The sequence below is a fragment of the Loxodonta africana genome, chromosome 9, assembly GCF_030014295.1.
Source record: "Loxodonta africana isolate mLoxAfr1 chromosome 9, mLoxAfr1.hap2, whole genome shotgun sequence".
NCBI lineage: Eukaryota > Metazoa > Chordata > Mammalia > Proboscidea > Elephantidae > Loxodonta > Loxodonta africana.
Window position 1 is genome coordinate 96,371,613 of NC_087350.1, and position 24,294 is coordinate 96,395,906.

Sequence of the window (24,294 nt, forward strand, 5' to 3'; positions counted from 1 at the left end):
AAAATTGGAATGGGGTACACCTGGCAGGTTGGAATAGGAATGGAATACAGGCTCGTTCTCTTCCATTTGAAGGCAGCAGAGTAGGGGCATACAAGGGAGACATCAAAAGCCAATGCGCCAATATGGCATAGGGTGCCACATTCAAAAATGAGTCTTAGTTCTTACAGATCCTAGAATTTCCAAGCATTCGAGGAGCATTACCACAACTGGACTGTCCCGGATCAAGTAATCCACTGCATGTCAAACAGTATGATGAGAAAAAAGGATTTCTTGCTCAAATATGTTGGAGAAGCACTAGGTTAAACAGGATTAGTTTTCTGCAGGATTCCTTAGGGCATCTGACTGCTAAGTGCCCTGGAATCTCAGAGAGGGAAAAAGATTGCACAGCATTTCCAAAACTTATTTCACAACAGGGCTACCCTCCCCCTCGTATTCCAGATGAACGTACTAAGAGCTCCCAGACCACTGCATGACAGAATGCTACACTCAATGTCAGAGTTTACACTCAAATAGACACTTCATCAGGAGGTGAGGTTAGCTGCACAGACACAAATCCCGCATTGACACTTTACTGAAGAGAAACAAGGGTGAACTGAGTACCTTTTGGCTGTCATCTCTGTAGCACTCCTGCTGTATCATTTCCAAAAGGTTTAGAGCCAACTGCTGCCTAGAGGGCCCTTCTTCAGCCACAGATACGCAGTCTTCCAAGGCAGTAGATGATAAAATCTGCAGAACTGGCATTGCTAGCAGCAGGGATGACTTTGGGATTTTCTGACCCTCAGCAAAAGAGAGGAGCTTCAAAGCTATTCATCAAAACAACGATTCAAGTTTTTACAAATCAATACCAGAGTCAAACAAAATGCTATTTTATTTAAGTAAGATACGTCAAAGAGTTTTCTTGCCCCTTTACAACTAGGTCAGATATGTAACTAACATGATAAATTTTATCCTTCTGGAAAAAAAAAAGGATCATAAAAATTAACTATTCTTCAAAACGAGGTGTTAACATATTTGTAAACAAAAAATTAATGATACTGTTAGAGAAAATGCATATATCATCAAGTATAAATCAATCCTCTTTTAGGTCAATATGAATTTTTAAAAAAGACAACCAAACTTTTGTCCTTTATATCCTGTCAGATTCTACCACTACCCTTAGCATGTGGAGCCAAGAGGCCACAGAATAGCCAGCAGACCATTGCTTGATCAGTGGATATCAATACCAAGACACATTCTTCCCTGACATAGCCCTCAGGGAACTGTATCAGCAGATAATTAAGTAATCAGTAAAACGAAGGAAAGCAGCCCTGGCGAATGGTGAGAAGCGCTCAGCTGCTAACCAGAAGGTCGGGCTCAAACCTAACAGGTGCTCTGTGGAAGAGCAAAGTTGGTGATCTGCTCCTGTAACGATTAGAGCCTAGGATACCCTGTGGGGCAGCTCTACTCTGTCCTGTCTGGTTACTACAAGTCAGAACTGACTTGAGGGCACACAGCAAGATGAACCGGTGCTCTGCTTTACCTATGATTGCTCAACAGATTGAAAAAGTTTCACATTCCATTTACAGCATAATAATTAAACCCATTTTTAACAAATGATTTTTTAAACTTGAAATTCAATTTACATATCACATACATAGACACAAATGCACAATAATTTAGTTACATGTATAGTCTCCTATACTACTAAATGAAATGAGAAAGACGTAAATATACTTTTTCATGGTATACTTACTAGATGAACCCTGATTTACTAAAAGACTACTCATACGCTTCAGAGCTATGATATCAAATCAGCTGATTTCCCCACTCCCACCAAAAACATTCAATAAGTCCTAAATCATGTCATGAGTTGCCAGTATTTTATTTTAAATCATTTAGAAATCAAATCTAAACATGGCATGAAGTACAAACACTTGCAATTCTAACACTACTAAACTACCTTCTTTGCCTAAACCTTGGTCTTAATCCATAATTGTCTCTGAGATATCATAAAAATATATTATCTTTACTAAAAGACAGAAAGCATATAGAACAAATATTTCTATATATTATAAATCTCTCAGGCATTTTTTTATCAATTGCTATTATATCAAGATCATCGTTAATGCTTAAGAAGCACAATATTTAATAAATGCTGTATATTTTTAAAGTTTGAAATAATCAATATTCTCTTAGTTATCCTATTACTTTGAACATCCTTTCCCAATGTACTAAAACAATAGTTCTTCCTTGCTTTTCAAAATGACACATTGGCTTAATAGTTTTCAGTAAGGTTTATTGGCTCTAATTAAGGTAACTTCAAATCAGAGGCACTGGTTTACAAGAGAAAGAATAAGTCTGCTCTGCAAGAAGTTATTAAAGTATCTGAGAATTTGACCCTATGTCATCCTTCTATTATACATGAGCCACAATAAAGGAGTGTAGCTTCAGAATTAGACATGAGCTTTCTCTAGGCTTTGAAATTTGTTTTGTCAAAAAACAAATAATATCCATTTACATGAAATGTCCAGAAAAGTCAAATCTAGAGAGACAGAAAGCAGATAAATGTTTGCCTGGGTTTGAGGATGGGAATGGGGGACTGACTGCTAATGGGCACAAGGGGATTTTTGGGGATGTCAGCATGTTCTAAAACTGGATTGTGAAGATGGTTGCATAACTCTTTAAATTTACTAAAAAACTCTGAATTGTACACTTAAAAAATGGTGAATTTTATAACGTGCAAGTTATATCTCAATAAAGTTGTTATTAAAAAAGTAATAAAGCTAAAGCCATAAGACTAAGACTATCAGAAGTAGCAGCACTGGTAAGTTATATCTGTAGGAGGCCACCACATGCACGGCTATGAGAAAAACAAAGGCAAAAGCAGTTCAGAAATGGACTGGGGAAGAGGGGTACAAATGAGCATAGGGCCAATAGGCAAAAGCAAGGTTAGAATCAAAGCCTAAGAGCCAAGGACCCCCACCAGTGTGCCAAAGCATATTGTAAGTAGGGGAGCCCTGGTGACGTAGTGGTTAAAAGATTGGCTACTAATCAAAAGGTCAGCAGTTCAAATCCACCAACCACTCCTTGGAAACCCTATGGGGCAGTTCTACTCTATCCTATATGGTCACTATGAGTCAGAACCAACTCGATGGCAATGGGTTTAGTTTTGGTTTTTTGTAAGCAGAAAAGCAATCTACCTTCAAAATCATGATGAATTAAAATACCCAAAAGAATGAACTATACAATTGTTAATTACCTCAATTACCTCTGATTTCTTTAAAATCAGAGTGGGAATGTATCAAAGTATCATGGCACCATATAACATAAATTTAGACAGATCCTCCTTTACTATACGGATTCTACTGCACCAAGTAAAGTGAGAACATTAACGTAAAGGCACATTTTAAAGGTGTGACTTGATTGCCAATCTGCCAGTTCTAGCAACTTGGTTCTTTACCACACTACTCTTAACTAGAACATTTTTGTCTTTCCTTATCCCCACCCCCGGTTTTCTTTAAATCAATATTGGGTAGTCTGAAGACTATTATCTTTGATTTGATTTAGCTAGGTTAACACCAAAAAATAAACAAAAACCCATTGCCATTGAGTTGATTCCGACTCATAGTGACCCTACAGGACAGAGTAGAACAGCCTGAAGGGTTTCCAAGGAATGCCTGATGGATTCAAACTGCTGGCCTTTCAGTTAGCAGCTGACCTCTTAACCACTGTGCCACCAGGGCTCCAGTAAAGGTATAGAGAGTTTTAAAAAAGAACTGAGTAGTAAACACTTTCAAAAGTTTTTGTGCTATTGTTTCTCAGATTTCTGTACAACTGGTGAAAAAGCTGATATGCCCTTCAATATATTTACAAATGTCACTGCTGTCTGATTTTGACTATAACCTCCAAATGGACAGCTGAAATATTTGGTAAATTGTGGGATGTGGAGCCTTGCACAAGGTAACAGCTGGGTGGAAAAGAAAAAAAAAAATCTACTTGATGATGATTACTTAGGAAAATTTTAGAACAGAAACTCAAAATATCCAGCATTTCATAGCATAACAGGATATAAAGTTCAAGTGACTCCTGACAACACTCATATTTGCGTTTTACTCTTGTGAGTGAATTTTTATTTACCTAGACTTAAGATCGGCTTCTGCTGACTTGCTGGAGTCTGCAGAAGAAGTAAAGCTACTCCAATTACGACCAGTTCAACAGGAAAGTCCTAAAAGAAAAAAGAAAAAAAAGAGTTCCTGAAAAAGTTCCCAGAGCGATAGCTTTAAAACACGTACCTAGAAAAGTATATTTAACATGAAAGACTGCAAACCTATGATACAAAATTATTTATAGCAAGTCTGCTCTACTAAAGAAAAGATGGGTGAATACCACAGTAGTTACATATAAATTCATAATGTTATCATCTCATCTGAGCAAAAAGCAATAGGCTTTAAACCAAAACAATTCAGAGAAAAAAGTCGTTACATAACAGATCAAGTCTTCAAGATAGTTCATCTACGCAAGTCACTTGAAATACTTATTTTAAGAATATTTTATTTCTGAAAAATAGCTCAACTGTCAACTTACCTAATACAGACATCACTCATTTATATAACTTGGACAATGACTTACACAAAAATAAATGTTAATAAATCATGTTATTATAATAAAAGAAACATTAGCGTCCAAGTAACTGAGATTATTTCTAAATTACAGTAATTTATTAAGCATATTTAAATGTAGCAAAGCAATTACCATAGAAACTTATAATCATTAATTTCAACAAGTATATAAATAAAATGAAAAAGAAAAAAAAGGACATGTACATTAAATTCTAATTAAATGAAATCCAAGTAACATCAGATGTTACTTGAGGTTTCTAAGTAAAGAACACTTAATGAATTATGGAACTAAAGAAGAAAAGTCCAGCACACATTGCTCAAATTACTTCACTGTGAAATTTTACAGAAGCACCTCCAGAGCAGAAATACCTACAAATCATGAGGACAGAGAAAGGAAAAAAAAAAGGAAATCTGTGAGGTAGAGCCATGTGTTAAAAGACACACTTGAGAGAAAACAGTTTGGTCTGACACACAGAAATCATAATCTTGCAGATGCTATCAACTCTGGCCCAAATTAATAAATACCCTATTCTTTATCACATTATTCAGTGGATATCTCATTTTTACCATTTGAAAAATGAAAGCAGTCACACTGCAAAATCATCTAACCAAAAACCAAAACCAAACCTGCTGCCATCGAGTCAACTTCAACTCACAGCAACCCTACAAGACAGAGTGGAACTGCCCCATAGGGTTTCCGAGGAATGGCTGGTGGATTCAAACTGTTGACATTTTGGTTAGCAGCCAATCTCTTAACTACTGCGCCACCAGTGCTTGTTTATGGACTTCTAAAAAAACAGCAAAAAAGTACTATTCAAGTAGCCAAAAAGTGGAAACAACCCAAGTGTCCATCAACAGATGAATACATACACGAAATGTAGTATATACATACAAGGGAACATTACTCAGCCGTAAAGAGAAATGAGGTCCTGATACATACTAGGACATGAATGAACCTTGAAAACATTATGCAGGATGAAACATGTCAGACACAAAAGGACAAATATTGTATAATCCCACTTACATGGAATACATAGAATAGGCGAAGGTATAGAGACCAACGTTTATTAGTGGTTACTAGAGGGGGGAGGGAGGCAGGCTGAGAATCATTCCTTATGGGGCCTGAGTTTCTGTTAAGGGTGATGGAAAAATTCAAAAACTGATAATGGTGATGGGTGCATAACATGATGAAAGTAATTAACATCACTAAAATGTACATGTAAAAACTATTAAAGCAATAAATGTTTTGTTATATATGTCTTTCCACAATCCAAAAAAAAAAAAATACCAAAAGAAGAAAATTAATTTGCGATATTTTTTGATGAAATACATTTCAATCTGTGCCTTTGGGGACTATCTGCATTCACTATTTTGAAATACAGTTGAGAACAATGAAGCAATTGTTATCTCTGTGAGGATAATAAAACTATTTTGGAACTGATACACTTATAGTATATACCATCATATCATTCTTCACCATTATATTTTCCTCAATTTCATTTCACTTTCTGCATGTCCATAAAAAACAAAAAGAAAACCAGCAGTATCATTTAAATTTCAAATTTACTATCAACTAAGAGGATCAGAGAAAATTAAAAGCTTTACTATATACTAATGCGGAAACCCTGGTGTCATAGTGGTTAAGAGCTATGGCTGCTAACTAAAGGATTGGCAGTTCAAATCCACCAGGCACTCTTTGGAAACTCTGTGGGGCAGTTCTACTCTGTCGTATATGGTCACTATGAGTCGGAATTGACTCAACAGCAACAGGTTGTTGTTTATTGTTACACACAAATGGTACCACTAGACAGCACTTTTCACACAGGCTGTCACTGGAAGGTCCAACAAAGTAGCTTTTTATGGGTTCCGAAAATGAACAGAAGCATTTTAAGTGTGTGGAACTTAAAAGGCATGGAGGTACAAATGAAAAATGGCATTCTCTAGGAAGGGTGAAGAGACTGGCCAAATCGGAACAAAGGATGAAAGAAGAGTTGGTGATCAAGACACCAAAAATAAGGATAACTGACAGTGGAAGATTAGAATAGATAAATCTTAAATTGCTTGCAATTCTGAAAGGCTACAAGTTTTTTGTTTTTTTTTCAAAGGACACCAAAGGATGGTACTATTTAATGAGATCTTTTAATAAAAGCCAGTTTTGGACCTCTGTTTTGTGCCACTTCAAATAGTACAGCTACTGGCTCTGCACAAGGGTAACCTGAAGATCCTCCTGCCATGGCCCACCATGCACCTCCTGCTTCCTGCCTTAGTACAGCAAGAGAGCTGGAAGTGGAGGAGAGGCAAAACCCCAAAGGACAAGTCTTCAGGAATCTGTGACAGAAGCCCGTGGATAAATGATTTCTCCTTTATTCTAGACCCTTCTAGAGGGTTTACGACATATTTCATAAGGCTTCTCAGACGATTCTGTGGGATTAAGCAACTGGTTCCTTGTAGCAGTGGCCAATTTGATAATACTTACATTGCCTCTCCCACTTTCCCTATTTTACTCCTTTTGTCCTTTACGACTGCTCTCTGGGTTTGCATTCCAAATGAACTCCTCTCACAACAGGGAAGAGAGGTGGCTAGAGTTGGGTCATCTGACAGCTGTGTCTTAGAGACCTCAGTCCTTTCTTCACTCTGAGAGCTACCCAGTCTCTTCCTAATCAATACCATTTTTGCTTAATTATGCTAATCAGAATGTCAGAACGCATTTTTTTGCCTGAAAGAGAAAGAACCTTAAGTTATGGTCATTCGAATAGGCCTAAAAATAGCTTGACTAAGATCAAATCCACTGAAATTAACATAGGTTAAGAAAAACATCCATTTTCAGTGAGCAATGATTCATTTCTGATTAAAAAAAGCAGAAAAAGAATAAAGAGGAAAAGAGAAGTTAATGTAATATTTGAAATGAATATCAAGCTGATAAATCCCATGATACAGGAATGCAGGTACAGCCTCAAAATAGGTAATAAAACTGCTTTATCCTACTCTATTTTCTTTCAAATTATAGTGCATATAGGCCTAAAGGATATACGTTTGCCAATTAATCCTCCTAGTTTTCTTTTTTGACCTTAACCATCAAAAAATTTCATAACTATTTTAAGTTTTACTTACTTTTATTTCCTTCTAAAACTGTTAAAATACTGAACAGAAGGGAGACACAATGTAAATATGACCTTTTCTCACAGACATCATTTCATCATCCTAAATGAAATTAGTATTTTGTGATTCTACATTATATCCAAAAATATTTTAAAAATTATACTCAAGAGCCAACTTGAAGAGATTTCCACTGACCAAGGATGGAATAATTTGAGCTTCAATGAGGATAATATCTGCAATAGACTGAAACACATAAAATATGTTTATATCTATGAGTTGAAAGTAATATTTTTTTTAATTGGTTAAGTAAAGGGAAAGAATCAAGCATATACCCTACTTTCCTATATAAATTCTACCACTGGAAAACCAAATAATAGGTGAGGGGGAGTTCCTTTTCATAGAAATATTCCAGCTAACAAATAAAGAAATGGCAGGATTAGAACATGATCACTTCTTTAACTCCTAATGAATTAATGGAACTAAGCACTAAGCATCAACAGCTATTAACATTGTAAAAAGAAAGACGAACACACATCAGTGCCGCCTATTGAAAGAAAGCACAACTCTCTATAGTCTTGAAAACAGAAAGCAAAACAAAACAAAGAAATCCTGAACTTCCTCAAGCCTCTAGAAAAAAAAAACTACCTACATATTAACAGACAAATATATTACATTACACTATCAGGATGCAATCAGCAATATGCAGAATGTAGAAAACTCTACAGTTCAAATAATCTGGGTTTTTCAGCAGAAAAACTGCAGAAAAAACGAAGAGGTGAGGGAGGGGATAAAAGGTGGCCTCTTTTAGATTAAAACATACGTGAAAGACAGATTTAAAACAAAAAAAAAGGAAAACTTTCATGGTATTTAGAGATACAAAGAAATTTAAGGAAGTGATTACTGTAAAAGTTAAGGTAAGTAGTTACTTTTACAGAGGAGGGAGGTTGTGATTAGGACAGGGCACATGAAGAACTACTGGGGTGGCTGGAAAAGTTCTGCTTCTTGACACGGGCGATAGAAGAGTGTTTGTCTTAAATGCAAAAACAATTTTTTTTAATCACCTAGTTAGATGTTTACCTGTTTTTTAATGACTATGCAAAGGCATTCAACTGTGTGGATCATAACAAATTATAAATAACATTTCGAAGAATGGCAATTCCAGAACACTTCATTGTGCTCATGAGGAACCTGTACGTAGAACAAAAGGCAGTTGTTGGAACAGAACAAGGGCATACTGCATGGTTTAAAGTCAGGAAAGGCGTGCGTCAGGGTTGTATTCTTTCACCATACCTAGTCAATCTGTTTGCTGAACAAATAACCCGAGAAGCTGGACTGTACGAAGGAGAATGGGGCATCAGGATTGGAGTAAGGCCCATTAACAACCTGTGATATGCAGACAACACAACCTTGTTTGGTGAAGTAAAGAGGACTTGAAGGACTTACAGGGGAAGACCAAAGACCATAGCCTTCAGTATGAATTATACCTCAACACAAAGAAAACAAAAATTCTTACAGATGGACCAATAAGCAACATCATGATAAACACAGAAAATACTGAAGTTGTCACAGATTTCCTTCTACTTAGATCCACAATCAATGCCCATGAAAGCGGAAGTCAAGAAATCAAATGATTTCTTGCATTGCATTGGGCAAATCTCTGCAAAAGACCACTTTAAAATGCTAAAAAGTAAAGATGTCACTTCAAGGACTAAGGTGCACCTGACCAAAGCAATGGTGTTTTTAATCTCTTCATATGCATGCGAAAGCTAGACAATGAATAAGGAAGATGGAAGAAGAATTGACGCCTTTGAATTACGGTGTTGGCGAAGAATATTAAATACACCGCAGACTGCCAGAAGAATGAACAAATCTGTCTTGCAAGAAGTACAGCCAGAATGCTCCTTGGAAGCAAAGATGGCAGACTTTGTCTCACATACTTAGAACACGTTATCAGGAGGGACTGTTTCCTGGAGAAGAACATCATGCTTAGTAAAGCAGAAGGTCACTGAAAAAGAGGAAGACTCAAATAAATGGACTGACACAGTGGATGCAAAAATGGGCTCAAGCATAACAAAAGACTGTGAGGATGGTGCAGGACCGGGCAGTGTTTCATTCTGTTGTACATAGCACCCCTATGAGTCAGGACTGATTTGACGGCACCTAACAACAACAGGGTGCACGCTGAGGAGCCATGGTGGCACAGTGGTAAAGCACTCAGCTGCTAACCAAAAGGTTGGCAGTTCTAACTCACCAGCCACTCCGCAGGAGAAATACGTGCTTCCTTCAAAATTTACAGCCTTGGATTCTAGCTCACAAAAAAGTCTAGACTTTACTGGTCTGATAGAAACCAGAGAAACCCTGAGAGTATGGCTCCCAGATACCCTTACAGCTCAGTAATGAAGTCACTCCTGAGGTTCACCCTTCAGCCAAAGATTAGACAGGCCCATAAAACAAAATGAGACTAAACGGGCACACCAGCCTAGGAGCAAGAACAAGAAGGCAGGAGGGGCCAGGAAAGCTGGTAATGGGGAACCCAAGGTTGAGGAGGGGAAGAATCTTGACATGCCGTGGGGTTGAACACCAATGTCACAAAATAATACGTGTATTAATTGTTTAATGAGAAACTAGCTTGCTCTGTAAGCCTTCATCTAAAGTACAACTAAATAAATAAATAAATAGCCTACAAGTGGCCATCCAAGGTACAATTGGTTTAAACAAAAAAAAAAAAAGCCTGCAAGTGGCCATCTAAGTTATATCTACTGCTCCCATCCTGGCTGGAGCAAAGGAGAATGAAGAAAACCAAAGACACAAGGGAAAGATTAGTCCAAATGACTAATGGAACATGACTACCACAATCTCCACAAAATGAGCCCAGAGCAATTAGATGGTGCCCAGTTACCATTACCTACTGTTCTGGCAGGGATTACAATAGTGGGTCCCGCATAGAGTGGGAGAAAAATGTAGAACAAAATTCAAACTCACCAGAAAAAAAAAAGAGCAGGCTTGCTGGTCTGACAGACACTGGAGAAACCCCGAGAGCATAGCCCCTGGATACCCTTTTAACCCAGTACTGAAGTCACTCCGGAGGATCACCTCTCAGCCAAGGATTAGACAGGTCTATTAGGGCAAAACAACATCACACGTGAGGAACATGCTTTGTAGTTCAATCATGTATATCAGACTAAATGGGCACACCACATCAGCCCAAGACAAGAAAGCAGGAAGAGACAGGAAAACTGGACCAATGGAAACGGGGAACCTAGGGCGCAGAAGGGAAGAGTGTTGACAAATTGCAGGGTTGGCAATCAATGTCACAAAACAATTTGTGTATTAACTGTTTAATGAGAAACTAATTTCCTCTGTAATTTTTCCCTAAAGTACAATAAAAACAGAAAAATAAAAATGCAAAAAAAAAAACCACATAGATTTACAGCCTTGGAAACCCTATGGGGCAGTTCTACTCTGTCTATAGGGTCACTATGGGTTGGAACCAACTCAATAGCAGTGGGTTTGGATTTTGGTTTCTGAGGGTGCTAGGTGGCACAGTGGTAAAAAGCTCGGCTGCAAACCAAAAGGTCAGCAGTTCAAATCCACCAGCCCCTCCCTGGAAACCTAAGTGCAGTTCTACTCTGTCCTACAGGGTCACTGTGAGTCAGAATCAACTCAAGAGCAATGGGTTTGGATATTGGTTTTCGAGGGTGCTAAGTGGCACAGTGGTAAAGAGTTCGACTGCAAACCAAAAAATCAGCAGTTTGAATCTACCAGCCCCTCCTTGGAAACCCTAAGTGCAATTATACTCTGTCCTATAGGGTTGCTATGAGTCAGAATTGACTCAATGGCAACATAAATTGAAATGCAGATACTTGCAGTCCTCTTAGACCTGCTAATTTACTATCTCTAGGGGTTGGTCCCAGGCACCAGCATTTTTAATAAACTCTGTCTGATGATTTTTATGCATACTAGTTTTAACCATTTGACCGGACTATAAACTGTATGAACCTTGTCTGTTTTTACCTAATCCCTATAGCAAAATGTTTGCCATAAGGTGGCTGCTCAATAAATATATGCTAAATGGTGGGAGGGGGAAGAATACATAATAAAATCATCAGAGAGTGATAGTAAAAAGAAAAAAATTCTAAGAAATTATAATTGATAATACTGTTTACTACTCACATGAATCTAGTAAAAGCACATGGGAAAAATAAAGGGTTTAGCCTGCTAAGTACGTTATATATACAGTTAAGAAAAATAAAAAAAACCTCCTGGTAAATCTATATTTATCTACATAATACTAATACTATATTAACCTGTGATAAGAATATAAAATTATATAATTGTTATGGATTGAACTGTGACCGCCAAAAATAGGTGTTGTAATTCCTAACCACTATGGCTGAGGCTAATCCCTGGTGGTGTAGTGGTTAAGAGCTACAGCTGCTAACCAAAAGGTCAGCAGTTCAAATCCACCAACCACTCCTTAGAAACCCTATGGGGCAGTTCTACTCTGTCCTATAGGGTCATTATGAGTCCTTTGGTTTTTGGTTTGTATGGCTGAGGTTACAAACCCATCTGGGAATGGATTGTGTTCATGTTAATGAGGCAGGATTAGCGTAAAGTGTATTTTGAGTCAATCTCTTTTGAGATGTAAAGAGATTAAATAAGCAATCTAGAAGCAGAGATGGGGAAAGAGAGCCACCAAGTCACATGAAGATCACCTGAGGGCAAATGCTCAGAAGAGACAAGGACCTTCCTCCAGAGCACACAGAGAGAAAATCTTCCCCGAGAGCCTACACCCTGAGTATGGACTTGTAGTCTCCTAAACTGAGAAAATAAATTTCTTTTTGTTAAAGTCACCCACTTGTGGTGTTTCAATCATACCAGCACTGGATAACTAAGACAGAATCTGGTACTGAGAAGTAGGGGTGCTGTTCTAACAAATACAAAAGTGTGGAAGTGCTTTTGGAATTGGGTAATGAGTAGAGACTGGAAGAGTTAGATGTTAAAGGCAATTCCGGTGAGGGCTCAGAAGAAAGCAAGGAGAGCTACAGAGAAAGTCTCTATCATCTTAGAGAATACACAGGGCATGAGCAACAGAATATTGTTAGAAACGTGGGCATTACACGTGCCTCTAGTTAGACTGTAAAAGAAAATGATGAACACGTGATTGGACAATGGAGGAAGGTCGATGCTTTTTATGCACTGGCAAAGAACTCGTCTGAATTATGTTCAAACGTTTGGTGGAAGGTAGAACTTGTAAGTGATAAACTCGGATATCTAGCCGAGGAGATTTCTAAGCATGACCTTAAAAGAGCTGCGTGGTTTCTCCTTGCTGTTTATATAGTAAAATGTGAGAATAAAGAGATGGACTTAAAAATGAACTGCGCAAAATGAAAACAAAAAGATTTGGAAAATTCTGCTGTACAAAATAAGGAAGCCTGTCCTAGAATGTTCACCAAGGGTGTGGCTACACAATCTTTCATTAAAGAGATTGAGCCTGAAACTGATGGCTCTAACCAACTACCACAGCTGAAAACCCATCTGTTTAGACTGAAGGGGACAGAAAAGAATGAAAGGGAAGAATGCTGTCTGCCTCTTGGAATTCTACGGGCAGGAACTAGGCCAAAGAGGCTACATCTGTTGTCCTTCAAGAAAAGACAAGGATCATCCCTGGAACAGCTTGGAGATCAGCAAAACTGTTGGAAGGGGCAAGGGAAACAGGGCCTTCTGGATTTCCAAGAGCGGGGCGGGGCGGGGAGGGCAGGGGCCGTGGTCTTCTGATCTTCGGCAACTCACTTCTGGAGTGTGAGGCTGCAATTAAGGTGTGCCGGTGGAGGGGGGGGGACTGCTAAACCCAAGGGACAGAAGAGGGAGTGGCCACTCAGATGGACTAGGAGAATGGGGTTATCCAAAGCCAAGGGAGCAGAGATGCCATCCCAGTGGGTCCAGAAAGCAGAGCTGAAACCCAGGGCTTAGGGGTCTCCACCCAGAATTCAGAGGGGATGTCCAATGCCCAAAGTCTGGAGGTTAGGGTCAATCCCTAGATGGTCTCAAAGAAGAGAGGATTATTTTCAAGCCCTGAGAGCTAATGCAAATTGTTCTGCTGGATTTTGGACTTGCTTGGTGCCGGTTATTCCTTCTTTACCTCCAATTTCTCCTATTTGTAATGAAAATGTATAGCTTCTGCCTGTTTGCCCATTGTATTTTAGAAGCAGATAACCTGTATTCTAGACTTCACAGGTTCACAGATGAACAGGAATTTTGTCCTAGGATAGAATATGCCTAAAGTCTCACTCATACTTGATTTACATGCTTCAGAAGATGAGATTTTGGACTTAGAGTTGATTTAAGACTTTTGGAGTAACTGGATGGGATGAATAATGTTTTACACGTGCCCAACAGGTGGAATGTTATGGATTAAACTGTGTCCCCCAAAAATATGCGTTGTAGGTCTTAACCTCTAGGCCTGTGGTTATAATCCTATTTGAGAATGAGCTGTTTGTTATGTTAATGAGGTAAGACTAATATACGGTATATCTTGAGTCAATCTCTTTTGAGATATAAAGAGATTAAACAAGAAGCTAGAAGCAGAGATGGGGAAAGAGAGATGCCAAGGTAGATGAAGATGACCAAGGAGTAAAAGCTCAGAAGAGACAAGGACCTTCCTCCAGAGCCAACAGAGAGACAAAGCCTTTCACTAGAGCCAGTACCTTAAATTCAGACTTCTAGCTTCCCAAATTGTGAGAAAATAAATTTCTGTTTGCTAAAGCCACTCATTTGTGGTATTTCTTTATAGCAGCCCTGGATAAATAAGACAATAATCTATATCTATTACATTGCACAGTAATATAATATAGGAACATGTCATATAACAATTACGTTACACGTCATAAGTACAATACATAATTATATATATATGTATACTACAAATGACTTACTTGAGCTTTCCTTAGCTTCCACCTCCCACCAAAGTCCACATTCACTGCCTCTAGTTCCTCACTTGCCATTCACTCCTTAACTTATTTCAGTTTGGCTCCCACTACCATCACTTCCATTACTGCACTAAATTTGCTTCTTCCAATATGAATAATGTACTTCTATTTGCTGCATACCAAGAGTACTTTCCATCCCATCCTGTTGACCCCTTAATGAGATATTCTCTTCCCTTGATTTTCATGTCTTCACTTCTGCTTGTCATACAATCCTCCTAGCCATACTTTCTCAGGCTCCTCTTTTTCTCTATACTTCAAATGTCAACAGCCCCAGAGTTCTAGCCCAAGCAAGCCTTATCATTCAATTCCATGGCTAAAACTCCCAGCTCAAAGGAGATGTCTATAAATCTACACCTTTAGCCAAGGCTTCTATCATGACTTTCAAAACCATATATCCAACTACCTACGATGCATATATAAATTTAACTAATATTATATAAAATTACATGTAATTTTATATAATATTTATTACAATGGTAGCTCCAGTGTAAGCCACCATTGCTCAAAGTAAATGGTACCATCCAGTCACCCAAAATAGAGAGCTGAGGCTCTACCAAAGACTCCCATCCTTATCAATCACAAAACCCTAGTGATTTCATCTCCTTCATCTCTGCATTCCCACTCCTCTTTCCCTAATTAGTCCCTCCTGACTTCCTGCCCCATTGGTGTTGCCCTGCTCCAAATCCCTCTCCACTCACCCATCAGATCTTCCATACACAAAAATATGAGGGCACCTCTCTGAATTATGTCCCCCCAAAAATGTGTGTAACAACTTGGTTAGGCCATGCTTCCCAGTATTGAATGGTTGTCCTCCATTTTGTGATTGTAATTTTATGTTAAAATGATTAGGGTTGGATTGTAACACCACCTTTACTCAGGTCACCTCCCTGATTCAATGTAAAGAGAGTTTCCCTGGGGTGTGGCCTGAACCACTTTTTATCTCTCAAGAGATAAAAGGGAAGGTAAGCAAGCAAACAGCTGGAGACCTCATACCACCAAGAAAGCAGCACCAGGAGCAGAGGGCATCCTTTGGACACGGGGTCCCTGTGCCTGAGAAGCTCCTCGACCATTGGAAGATTGAAGACAAGGACCTTTCTCCAGAACTGACAGAGAAAAAGCCTTTCCCTGGAGCTGAAGCCCTGAATTTGGACTTGTAACCTACTAGACTGGGAGAAAATAAGTTTCTCTTTGTTAAAGCCATCCACTGGTGGCATTTCTGTTATAGCAGCACTAAATGACTAAGACAGAATTTGGTACCGGGAGTGGGGTGCCTCCAGGCACTTAGAATTAGAAAGCTGAGTGCCTGTGCACAGAAGGCTTCCTGGTGGAGTACGGTTCCCCCAGGCACTTATTGGTGGAGCTACAGAGCTTTGGAACACTAGCTCCAGCAGGGCAGATGTGGGCGTGAGGTCCAAGGACCCAAGAGGCCAAGAAACCAGGAAACAGAAGCTGAAGAGACAAGAACACGAGAAGCTGAGCTGTCTCAGTTTCAAAGGTATAGCCATGACCTCAAGGGTTTTAAAGGGTGGAGCCACGGCCTCTGGTGTTTCTAAGGGTAGAGTTGCCACTCAAATGGAAGAGGAGAATGGTGCACCTAAAGCCGAGGGAGAAGAGTTGCTGTCCCAGTGGGCCTGGAAGGTGGAGCTGAAGCCCAGGGCCTAGGAGCCTCCAATCAGGATCTGAAGAGTGTGACCAATACCTAGAGTCTGGAGGGCAGGATCATTGTGTAAACTGCCCCAGAGAACAAAGGATTATTTTCAAAGCTTTAAGGGCTATTGTAATGTGTTCTGCTGACTTGCTTGGTGCCTATTACCCCTTCTTTTCCTCCAGTTTTGCCCATTTGTAATGGAAATGTCTAGCTTGTGCCTGTTCTGCCATTGTACCCTTGGAAGCAGATACCTTGTATTCTAGATTTCACAGATGAAGAGGAATTTTTGGATTTTGGACTTGGAGTTAAGACTTTTGCTATGATATGATGGGGTGAATATGTTTTGCATGTTGCAAGGATGTGATTTTTGGGGGGCCAAAGGGTGAAATGTCATGGATTGAATTATATATCCCCCCAAAAATGTGTGTATCAATTGGACTGGGCCATGATTCCAGGTATTGTATGATTTTCCCATATGTTGGAAATCCTGCCTCTGTGATGTTAATGAGGGAGGATAGGTGGGAGTTGTGTTAGTGAGGCAGGACTTAACCTACAGAATTGGATTGTGTCTTGAGGCAATCTCTTGAAATACAGAAGAGTGAAGAGAGCAGAGTGACGGGGGACCTCATACCACCAAGAAAGCAGCACCAGGAGCAGAGCATGTCCTTTGGACCCAAGGTCCCTGAGCCTGAGAAGCTCCTCGACCAGGGTAAGATTGAGAACAAGGACCTTCCTCCAGAGCCGACAGAGAAAGGCTTCCCCTGGAACGGATGCCCTGAATTTGGACTTTTGGCCTACTGTACTGTGAGGAAATAAATTTCTTTTTGCTAAAGCCATCCACTTGTGGTATTTCTGTTATAGCAGCACTAGATCACTAAGACAGCACCTCTCTGCTGAAAGTTCTTTAATAGCCTGGAATTGCAAAGATGCCACTGTAAAGACTAAGGTGAGCCTGACCCAAGAAGCCATGTTATCTTCAATCACCTCACAAGCATGCAAAAGCTGGACAATGAATAAGGAAGATCAAGGAAGAATTGATGCTTTTTAATTATGGTGTTGGAGAAAATACTGAATATACCATGGACTACTAGAAGAACAAACAAATCTGTCCTGGAGGAAGTACAGCTAGAATGCTCCTTAGAAGCAGGGATGGCATGGCTTCATCTCACATACTTTGGATATGTTATCAAGAGGGACCAGTCCCTGGAAAAGGACATCATGCTTGGCAGAGGGTGAGCAAAAAAAGGAAGACCCTGAACAAGATGGACTGACACAGTGACTGCAACGATGGGCTCAAGCGTAACAGTAATTATGAGGATGGTGCAGGACCAGACAGTGTTTTGCTCTGGTGTACATAGCGTGGTTATGAGTCAGAATCTAGTCGATGGCATCTAACAACAACATTGCCTAGGGGATAAGATGTAAATATTTGTGTAGCATGAAAACCCCTTATGTTATGCCCAGCCTTATCTTCTACACCTTAATCCTTCAACAATACGTAACACCTTCTTGTTTTCTGAAGAGGCCATGTCTGCTTTCTCATGTTCCTGTATTGGGGGTCATGCTGTGCCCCCAGCTGGAATGTCTTTCCCAATCTCTGCCTTGTACACCAGGCAAACTCCTTTTCAGCCTTCAAATTTCAGCTCCTGCCCTTGTTCTCTTAACTACTGTTTCCATTGCACTTTAAATATACTTCCATAAAAGCATTTATCTTATTGTAATACAATTACGTATTTGCATGTCTGTAAGTCCCTTGAGGTCATAGAATGCCATCTGTGCATTCTATAGGGACTGGCATATAGTAGGAGCCCTGGTGGTGCAGTAGTTAAGAGCTTGGCTGCTAACCAAAAGGTCAGCAGTTCAAATGCACAAGGAGCTCCTCAGAAACCCTATGAAGCAGTTCTACTCTGTTGTATAGGGTCACTATGAGTCAGAATTGACTCAAGGGCAAAGGATTTAGTTTTTTGGGCATATAGTAAATGTTCAATGTTGGTGTTCTGCATGAATGAACAGAAGAAATACCACAGTGATACCAGACAGTATTTGATGATTCATTTTTATACTAAATAGTATTAGTAACAGATTAAAACAACTCTGATATGCAATAAATTGAGTATGTTCTACTCAGCTACTGAAAGGTCTGTTTAAGTGATAATTGACATTAAAATTTCTTACTACCGACATTAGCCTTACCTCCCTCAGAAGTTCAACACCACGCTCTAAAAGGTGAATTAGAGATGAGCATTCTCCAGTTATCTTTAAGCTGACTTCACAGACACAAAGCAGCTGAAGGGACAGCTGAGTAAGCTGAATTTTCCAGAAGATGGGATGACGCAAAAGGCTTAAATATACTTCTTCAATAAACAGCATCACTTCTGTTGTCTGTATCAAATCTTTTACCTGTTTTTTTTAAAAAGTCATTTTATAATATTACAACAACATACAAACCAAAGGACAATTTTAAGCTATACAAGAAGCCTTTGAAAATAAAATATTTTTCTCTAAACCCACAAAGGCTTAAATGTGATGAAAAGGTTATATAACTCAATGCCGGTTAAACCATACCACTCTGCCTTCTCCTGTTGTCACTAACCAGAATACAATTTGCTACTGTTTTTTTACTGCTAGCTGGTACAAATTCTTTTCATTTATTTTTCTAGCTTTTCTGAGTGCAGATGTCTTAAGACAAATTACATGACAGTGCCAACATGTTGAAGGAAATTAATTAAAGCTGTTTTTTCAGCTCTCTAAATAAACTCTTCTTTCTGTAATTCCAACATAGATACCTGGTAGTAAAGGGTCAGCATGTTATTCTAATGCACTACTAAGCCCTTCATCTGCAAGATATTTGCTCAGTCTAAACTGAGAGCATCATTTCCATAGCTGGCAGATGTAATGAAAGGCCATATTCAAATGGCAGGGTGTCTTCTCAACAGGCTAATGTATTAGATAGGAAAGACTTGGGTGCTCTTGAAAATCTCAATTCAATTCAAACCCAGCTGTTCTGATCAAAATTCTTGAACTGGTATTAAGGATATGGTCCTGCTCAGTCACACTGGCATTTCCTAGAGATTACAAACAATGAACCATCTGCTTCAATCAGAAGCCTTGTGTCTATTAAATTCATCAAAGGGAAGCCTACAGTTGACCAGCTGTACCTTTCACCAGCGGTTACTACCATAATAATACAAAATGACTATAAGTTATACATAGAGAAAAAAATTAGTTTCTAGCAAATAAGAGGAAAAAGATAATAAAAGATGAAAGGGGAGGAAATGGTGGAAAATATTAAGTTATAAAAGTAAACGTTAACAATTCAGTAACTAAGTTATTTTGCTGTTTTGCAAACATGCAGAGGGAAAGTCAAAAGGCCACCAAGAAAAGGAAAGGGATTTAAAACAAAGTGAAGACTTGTATTTATTTGGCAATAATATGTGAGGATGTGAGGATTAGCTATTTGAGTCGGGTTAGGACTTTCTCCCAGTTCTGCATTCCCTTAAAATAAAAAAAAAAAGTGAGAGAGGGGAGAGTTGCATACTAGACAAAAAAATATTGATCAAAGAAGAAATGGCAAAGGGTATTCAGTAACATCCAAGTTTAAGAATATTCATATGAAGACACTACAGTACATTCCTTTTATTGATTTTTTATCAAAACCCTGTAATCTTTGTTTTTCAAGAAAATTTGGTTTGCAAAACTAATAAAATGCCTATTGTTTATCTAGTTACGCATCTTTAATGCAGAGTCTGTTTTTAAAAAAGAAGGAAAGATTTTTTTTCTTTTTACAGGGAGGGGATGATGGAAATGTCAAACTAGACTGTGGTGATGGTCACACAAAACATTGACTGTACTGTACATTTAAAATTGGTGCATTTTATGGTATACCAATTATACCTCAATAAAACTGATTTTCCTTTTTAGAAAGAAGAAATTCACTCCTATGTGTGTAAAGTATTGTGTTAAATATTAGAAGTGATATATACCTGCTTTTCTTGTGAAATTTGTATTGTCCTTTCAAGGGCAAAATTTGTAAACACGAAGTTCATCCTGGACAAAATGTTGATAATTGTTAAAGTTGAGTGATGAGTGCTGTTAGGGGGGTCATATTTGAAATTTTCCATAATAAAAAAAAAATTTTTAAACAACCTCAAAAAGTTAGCATCAGAGACTCTGATATTTAATATCAGCAAAATTCTTAACAAGAATACTTTTAAAGTAATGTTCTATCTTTATACAGAAATATATGTCAAATGGATAATGTGTAAGAGGGCAGGAATCACAATCAAAAAGAAGAACTATTAGGGCCAACAGTCAACAGAGGGAAGTTTAAGGCAGGTAAGCTCAAAACAGACAATTCTACAAAAGTAAATGGAAAAGCAACTGGTATGAGAAGAAAAAAAAAGGAGTTTGACTACCATCTCAGAATAGGTCACCAGAGGGACATGGCTATTTCTAAAAATAAAAACATAAATGTAAATGTGATTCTGTCCTAGTACTCAGTCTGAGTCAGTCCACAGCTACAGAACTTCACTCAGCTCTAAGCAGACCATTTCATGGCAGCACACTCTGAGCACCAATAAACTAGGCAATTCCTGGCAATGGACAGTGGAAAGTCTAAAAACCATTTCCTGTGGAGAAGTCAATACAATGATGAAGAAGGAACAAAGAAAAGGAAAGGAAAAAAGAGAAAAAAACAAGACATAATCCAAGTGGGCTTTTTAAAAACCTTATTTTGTTTTGTTCTGAGAAGAATGGAGATTAATGGGTAAAGTCTTAGGAAAATACAGGTCAATAGATGTTTTTTAAATCGTAGAAATGGTTGCCTCGCAAAATAGTCTGCCTCCCATCACTGAAATATTCAATCAGTTGTGAAATGGTCATCTTCTAGAAAATATAAGAAACACCTCTAATAGGAGGAAAAATGAATTATATTATCTCTAAGGGCCCTCCCAGATGATTCTCTTCATTCTAATAAAGCTGATTAGTTAAGTGATTAAACGTTTTATGCCACTAGTTTCAATAGTTCCAAATGACAAATCTGATTATCTTAATTATATTAACAAGTCACAGATAATCAGAAATATTCCACAGAGCTCATTTCTAGAAATATTTAGGCTTGTCAATACAGGTCCATAAAGACAGAGGCAATCATTTACCAAAGAGCATAGAACAGGGCGATACAGGCATAGTGTAAAAAAGCACAGTCCAGTTCAAGATGTTCTGCCTATATATTGCTTTACTGCCCACACAAAACAAAAGCTTTAGAAAAAGACATAGGAGAATTCATTTTCATTAACTTTTCTCTGGCTCGATTATAGGAAAAGCCCATTTATGAGACACAAAGGAAAAGATTCACTCTAGTCATTTCTTGCTAACGCAAACTTAAAACAGGTCATCTGTGACCTCAAGTGATCACTGAAAAATACGCACAGATTTCCTCCATCAGCTAAGCAGCATGGTGCTCAGATTTCAGGCAAACAACAAACCTCGATTATGGAATGGGATGGCCTGATAAATGAATCATTCCACTAAAATCACAACACACTGGCAACTGGAATTTTTTTTTTTAATCTGTAGTTATAGAGACATTTGCTCAGATTTACCTCTCCCCTCAGTTCCCTCAACATTTTATCAATACCTTTGATAAACAACTTTCATCAACCTACTTTGAATTAGAAGAATTTATATGCTTCTCCTAACTTCCTTACTAGACTGTGGGCTTCTCAAGAGCAGGATCCATCAGGGCCACCACATATGTTGTCAGGGGGCATGTGACAGTTAGAACCTCGCCAGCACTAAACTGGCCAAGTCCTGCACCCCCAGTGCTGTATCTGCCCAGCGGCACACCATTTTTTTCCTTTAACTCTCATAGTATCTAGGCACAGGGATATAGAGACTAACTCAAAATTCTTTTCCCTGAAAAATCATTCTTATTTAATGAAGGAAAGTTTTCATTCCTACTAATCCCAAGATGAACTACGTTGACTCATGTTTCTATGACTTTAGTTAAAACACCATATATTAATGCTAAATGTAGATTTGTTTCTTTCATCTCCTCCAAAATATTGCACACATTTCTTGAGTTAGGACTGTCTCTGAGTTTGCCACGATACTTAGGTTCTTAATCACCTTATCTATGACAATAACAATCTGACAATAACAATGAACACTTACTGATGCAGACGCTAACGCTAATATCAATAAAGGAGGATGAAAGGCCTTACCTGAAAACACGGAACCACGTCACAACACAGTTGAAGTATGTGTTGTTCCAATACTGATGGTTGCTCTTTGTCACAAGGAACGCAGGGTTCCAGTAAGACTTTTAGCAGGGCTAGTCGAAGTTTAGCATATTCTTGTAACTGGGATGGTTCACAATATAAATACCATAGAAATGGTGCCATTATCTGGATACATGGAATCTCTGACCTGTTAATTCACATAGTGATAAACCAATCACTAAGTTAAACATCAGACCAAGCAGACAAGTGGCAAATATCAACTTATAGTTCATGCTATATCATAAACTACCACACCATCAAGTTTAACTTTTTTTCATGATTCTTCCATTCCACAATGACCTATCTAAACATATGTCAAATAGTTTTTTGTGTATCAGGGAAAATGACTCGAAACCTGTAGATCATAAATAAGCCTGACATTCACTGTCAAAAAAGTCTGTAAACACTAGGATAGCATGTCTTCAGAACCAGTCTTTGGTTAACATCAAAATCATCTGAGAACCTTTTTCAGAATTACAGATGTCGGGATCCACTCTCCAGGAGTATGACACAGGCATCCATTTTTGGAAAAACTCTACAGGTAAAGCTCTATGTAAAACAAAGCCACACAAACATCCCAAGAAAATTATGATAGCAGTTAACATTTACTTGCTAACTTGTTAGCCCTCATGGTGTGCAAGTCATTGCACTTTATGTCTTTAGATTCATACGATGCCTACCACAATGCTGTTGTTGTTGTGTGCTGTTGAGTCCATTAGGACTCATAGTGATCCAGTAGGACAGAGTAGAATTGCCCCATAAGATTTCCTAGGCTGTAATGATTCCGACTCATAATGACCTTATAGGACAGAGTAGAACTGCCCCATAGGGTTTCCTAGGCAGTAATGATTTCAACTCATAGAAACCTTATAGGACAGAGTAGAACTGCCCCATAGGATTTCCAAGAAGCGGCTGGTAGATTCAGACTGTCAACTTTTTGGTTCACATCCAAACTCTTAACCATTATGCCTTCAGGGCTCCATGTATAATTTTATTTTGTTGTTATTGAGAATATACACAGCAAAACATACACCAATTCAACGGTTTCTACAGGTACCATTTAGTGACACTGATCACATTCTTCAACCTGTGTAACCATTCTCATCCTCCTTTTCTGGGTTGTTCCTCCCTATTAACATAAATTCACCACCCCCTAAACTTCCTATCTCATCTTTTGAGTTGTTGATGTCAATTTGATTCCACATAGATAGTACTTAAAAGAGCAAGACCCTGAAGGCAGACAATTTTTTACTAATTAAGCTAAGCTTTTATTTGGTTTTAAGAAGAATTCAGGGATATTTTTGGTTTAGGATTTAAAGATTATCTCAGGTCAATAAATTCAGGGGTTCATCCAACCTTAATTGTTCCAGGAAGTCTGGGGTTCATGCATTTTCTCCCTTTTGATCAGGATTCTTCTGTGGAATCTTTGATCAAAATGTTCAGTAATGGTAGTCAGGCACCACCCATTTCTTCTCGTCTCATGGCAAAGGAGACAGTTGTTCATGCAGGCAATTAGCCACACATTCCATGCCCTCCTCATATTCCTGACTCTCCTTCCTCCTCTATTATTCCAGGTGAATAGAGACAAAGTGTTGTGTCTTGGATGGCTGCTTGCAAGTCTTTAAAAACCCAAGCACTATGCACTGAACTAGGAGGCAGAACAGAAGCACTACAACATG

At 38.5% G+C, this 24,294-nt stretch overlaps 1 protein-coding gene across 13 annotated transcripts in view; it reads right to left on the reverse strand.

Moving 5' to 3' along the window:
- Positions 1-24,294, reverse strand: part of FOCAD (focadhesin) — a 324,750-nt gene that overhangs the window by 222,115 nt on the left and 78,341 nt on the right. For all 13 annotated transcript variants that reach the window (XR_010322852.1, XM_064290441.1, XM_064290437.1 and 10 more), the window contains 4 exons: positions 22,559-22,763; positions 18,528-18,734; positions 4,117-4,204; positions 601-803 (listed from right to left, as the gene is read on the reverse strand). Coding sequence is in view for 12 of the 13 variants with exons in the window: in XM_064290441.1 (XP_064146511.1) it covers positions 601-803; positions 4,117-4,204; positions 18,528-18,734; positions 22,559-22,763 (703 nt within the window). In the remaining variant the exon portion in view is untranslated. The remainder of the gene's footprint in view (positions 1-600; positions 804-4,116; positions 4,205-18,527; positions 18,735-22,558; positions 22,764-24,294) is intronic.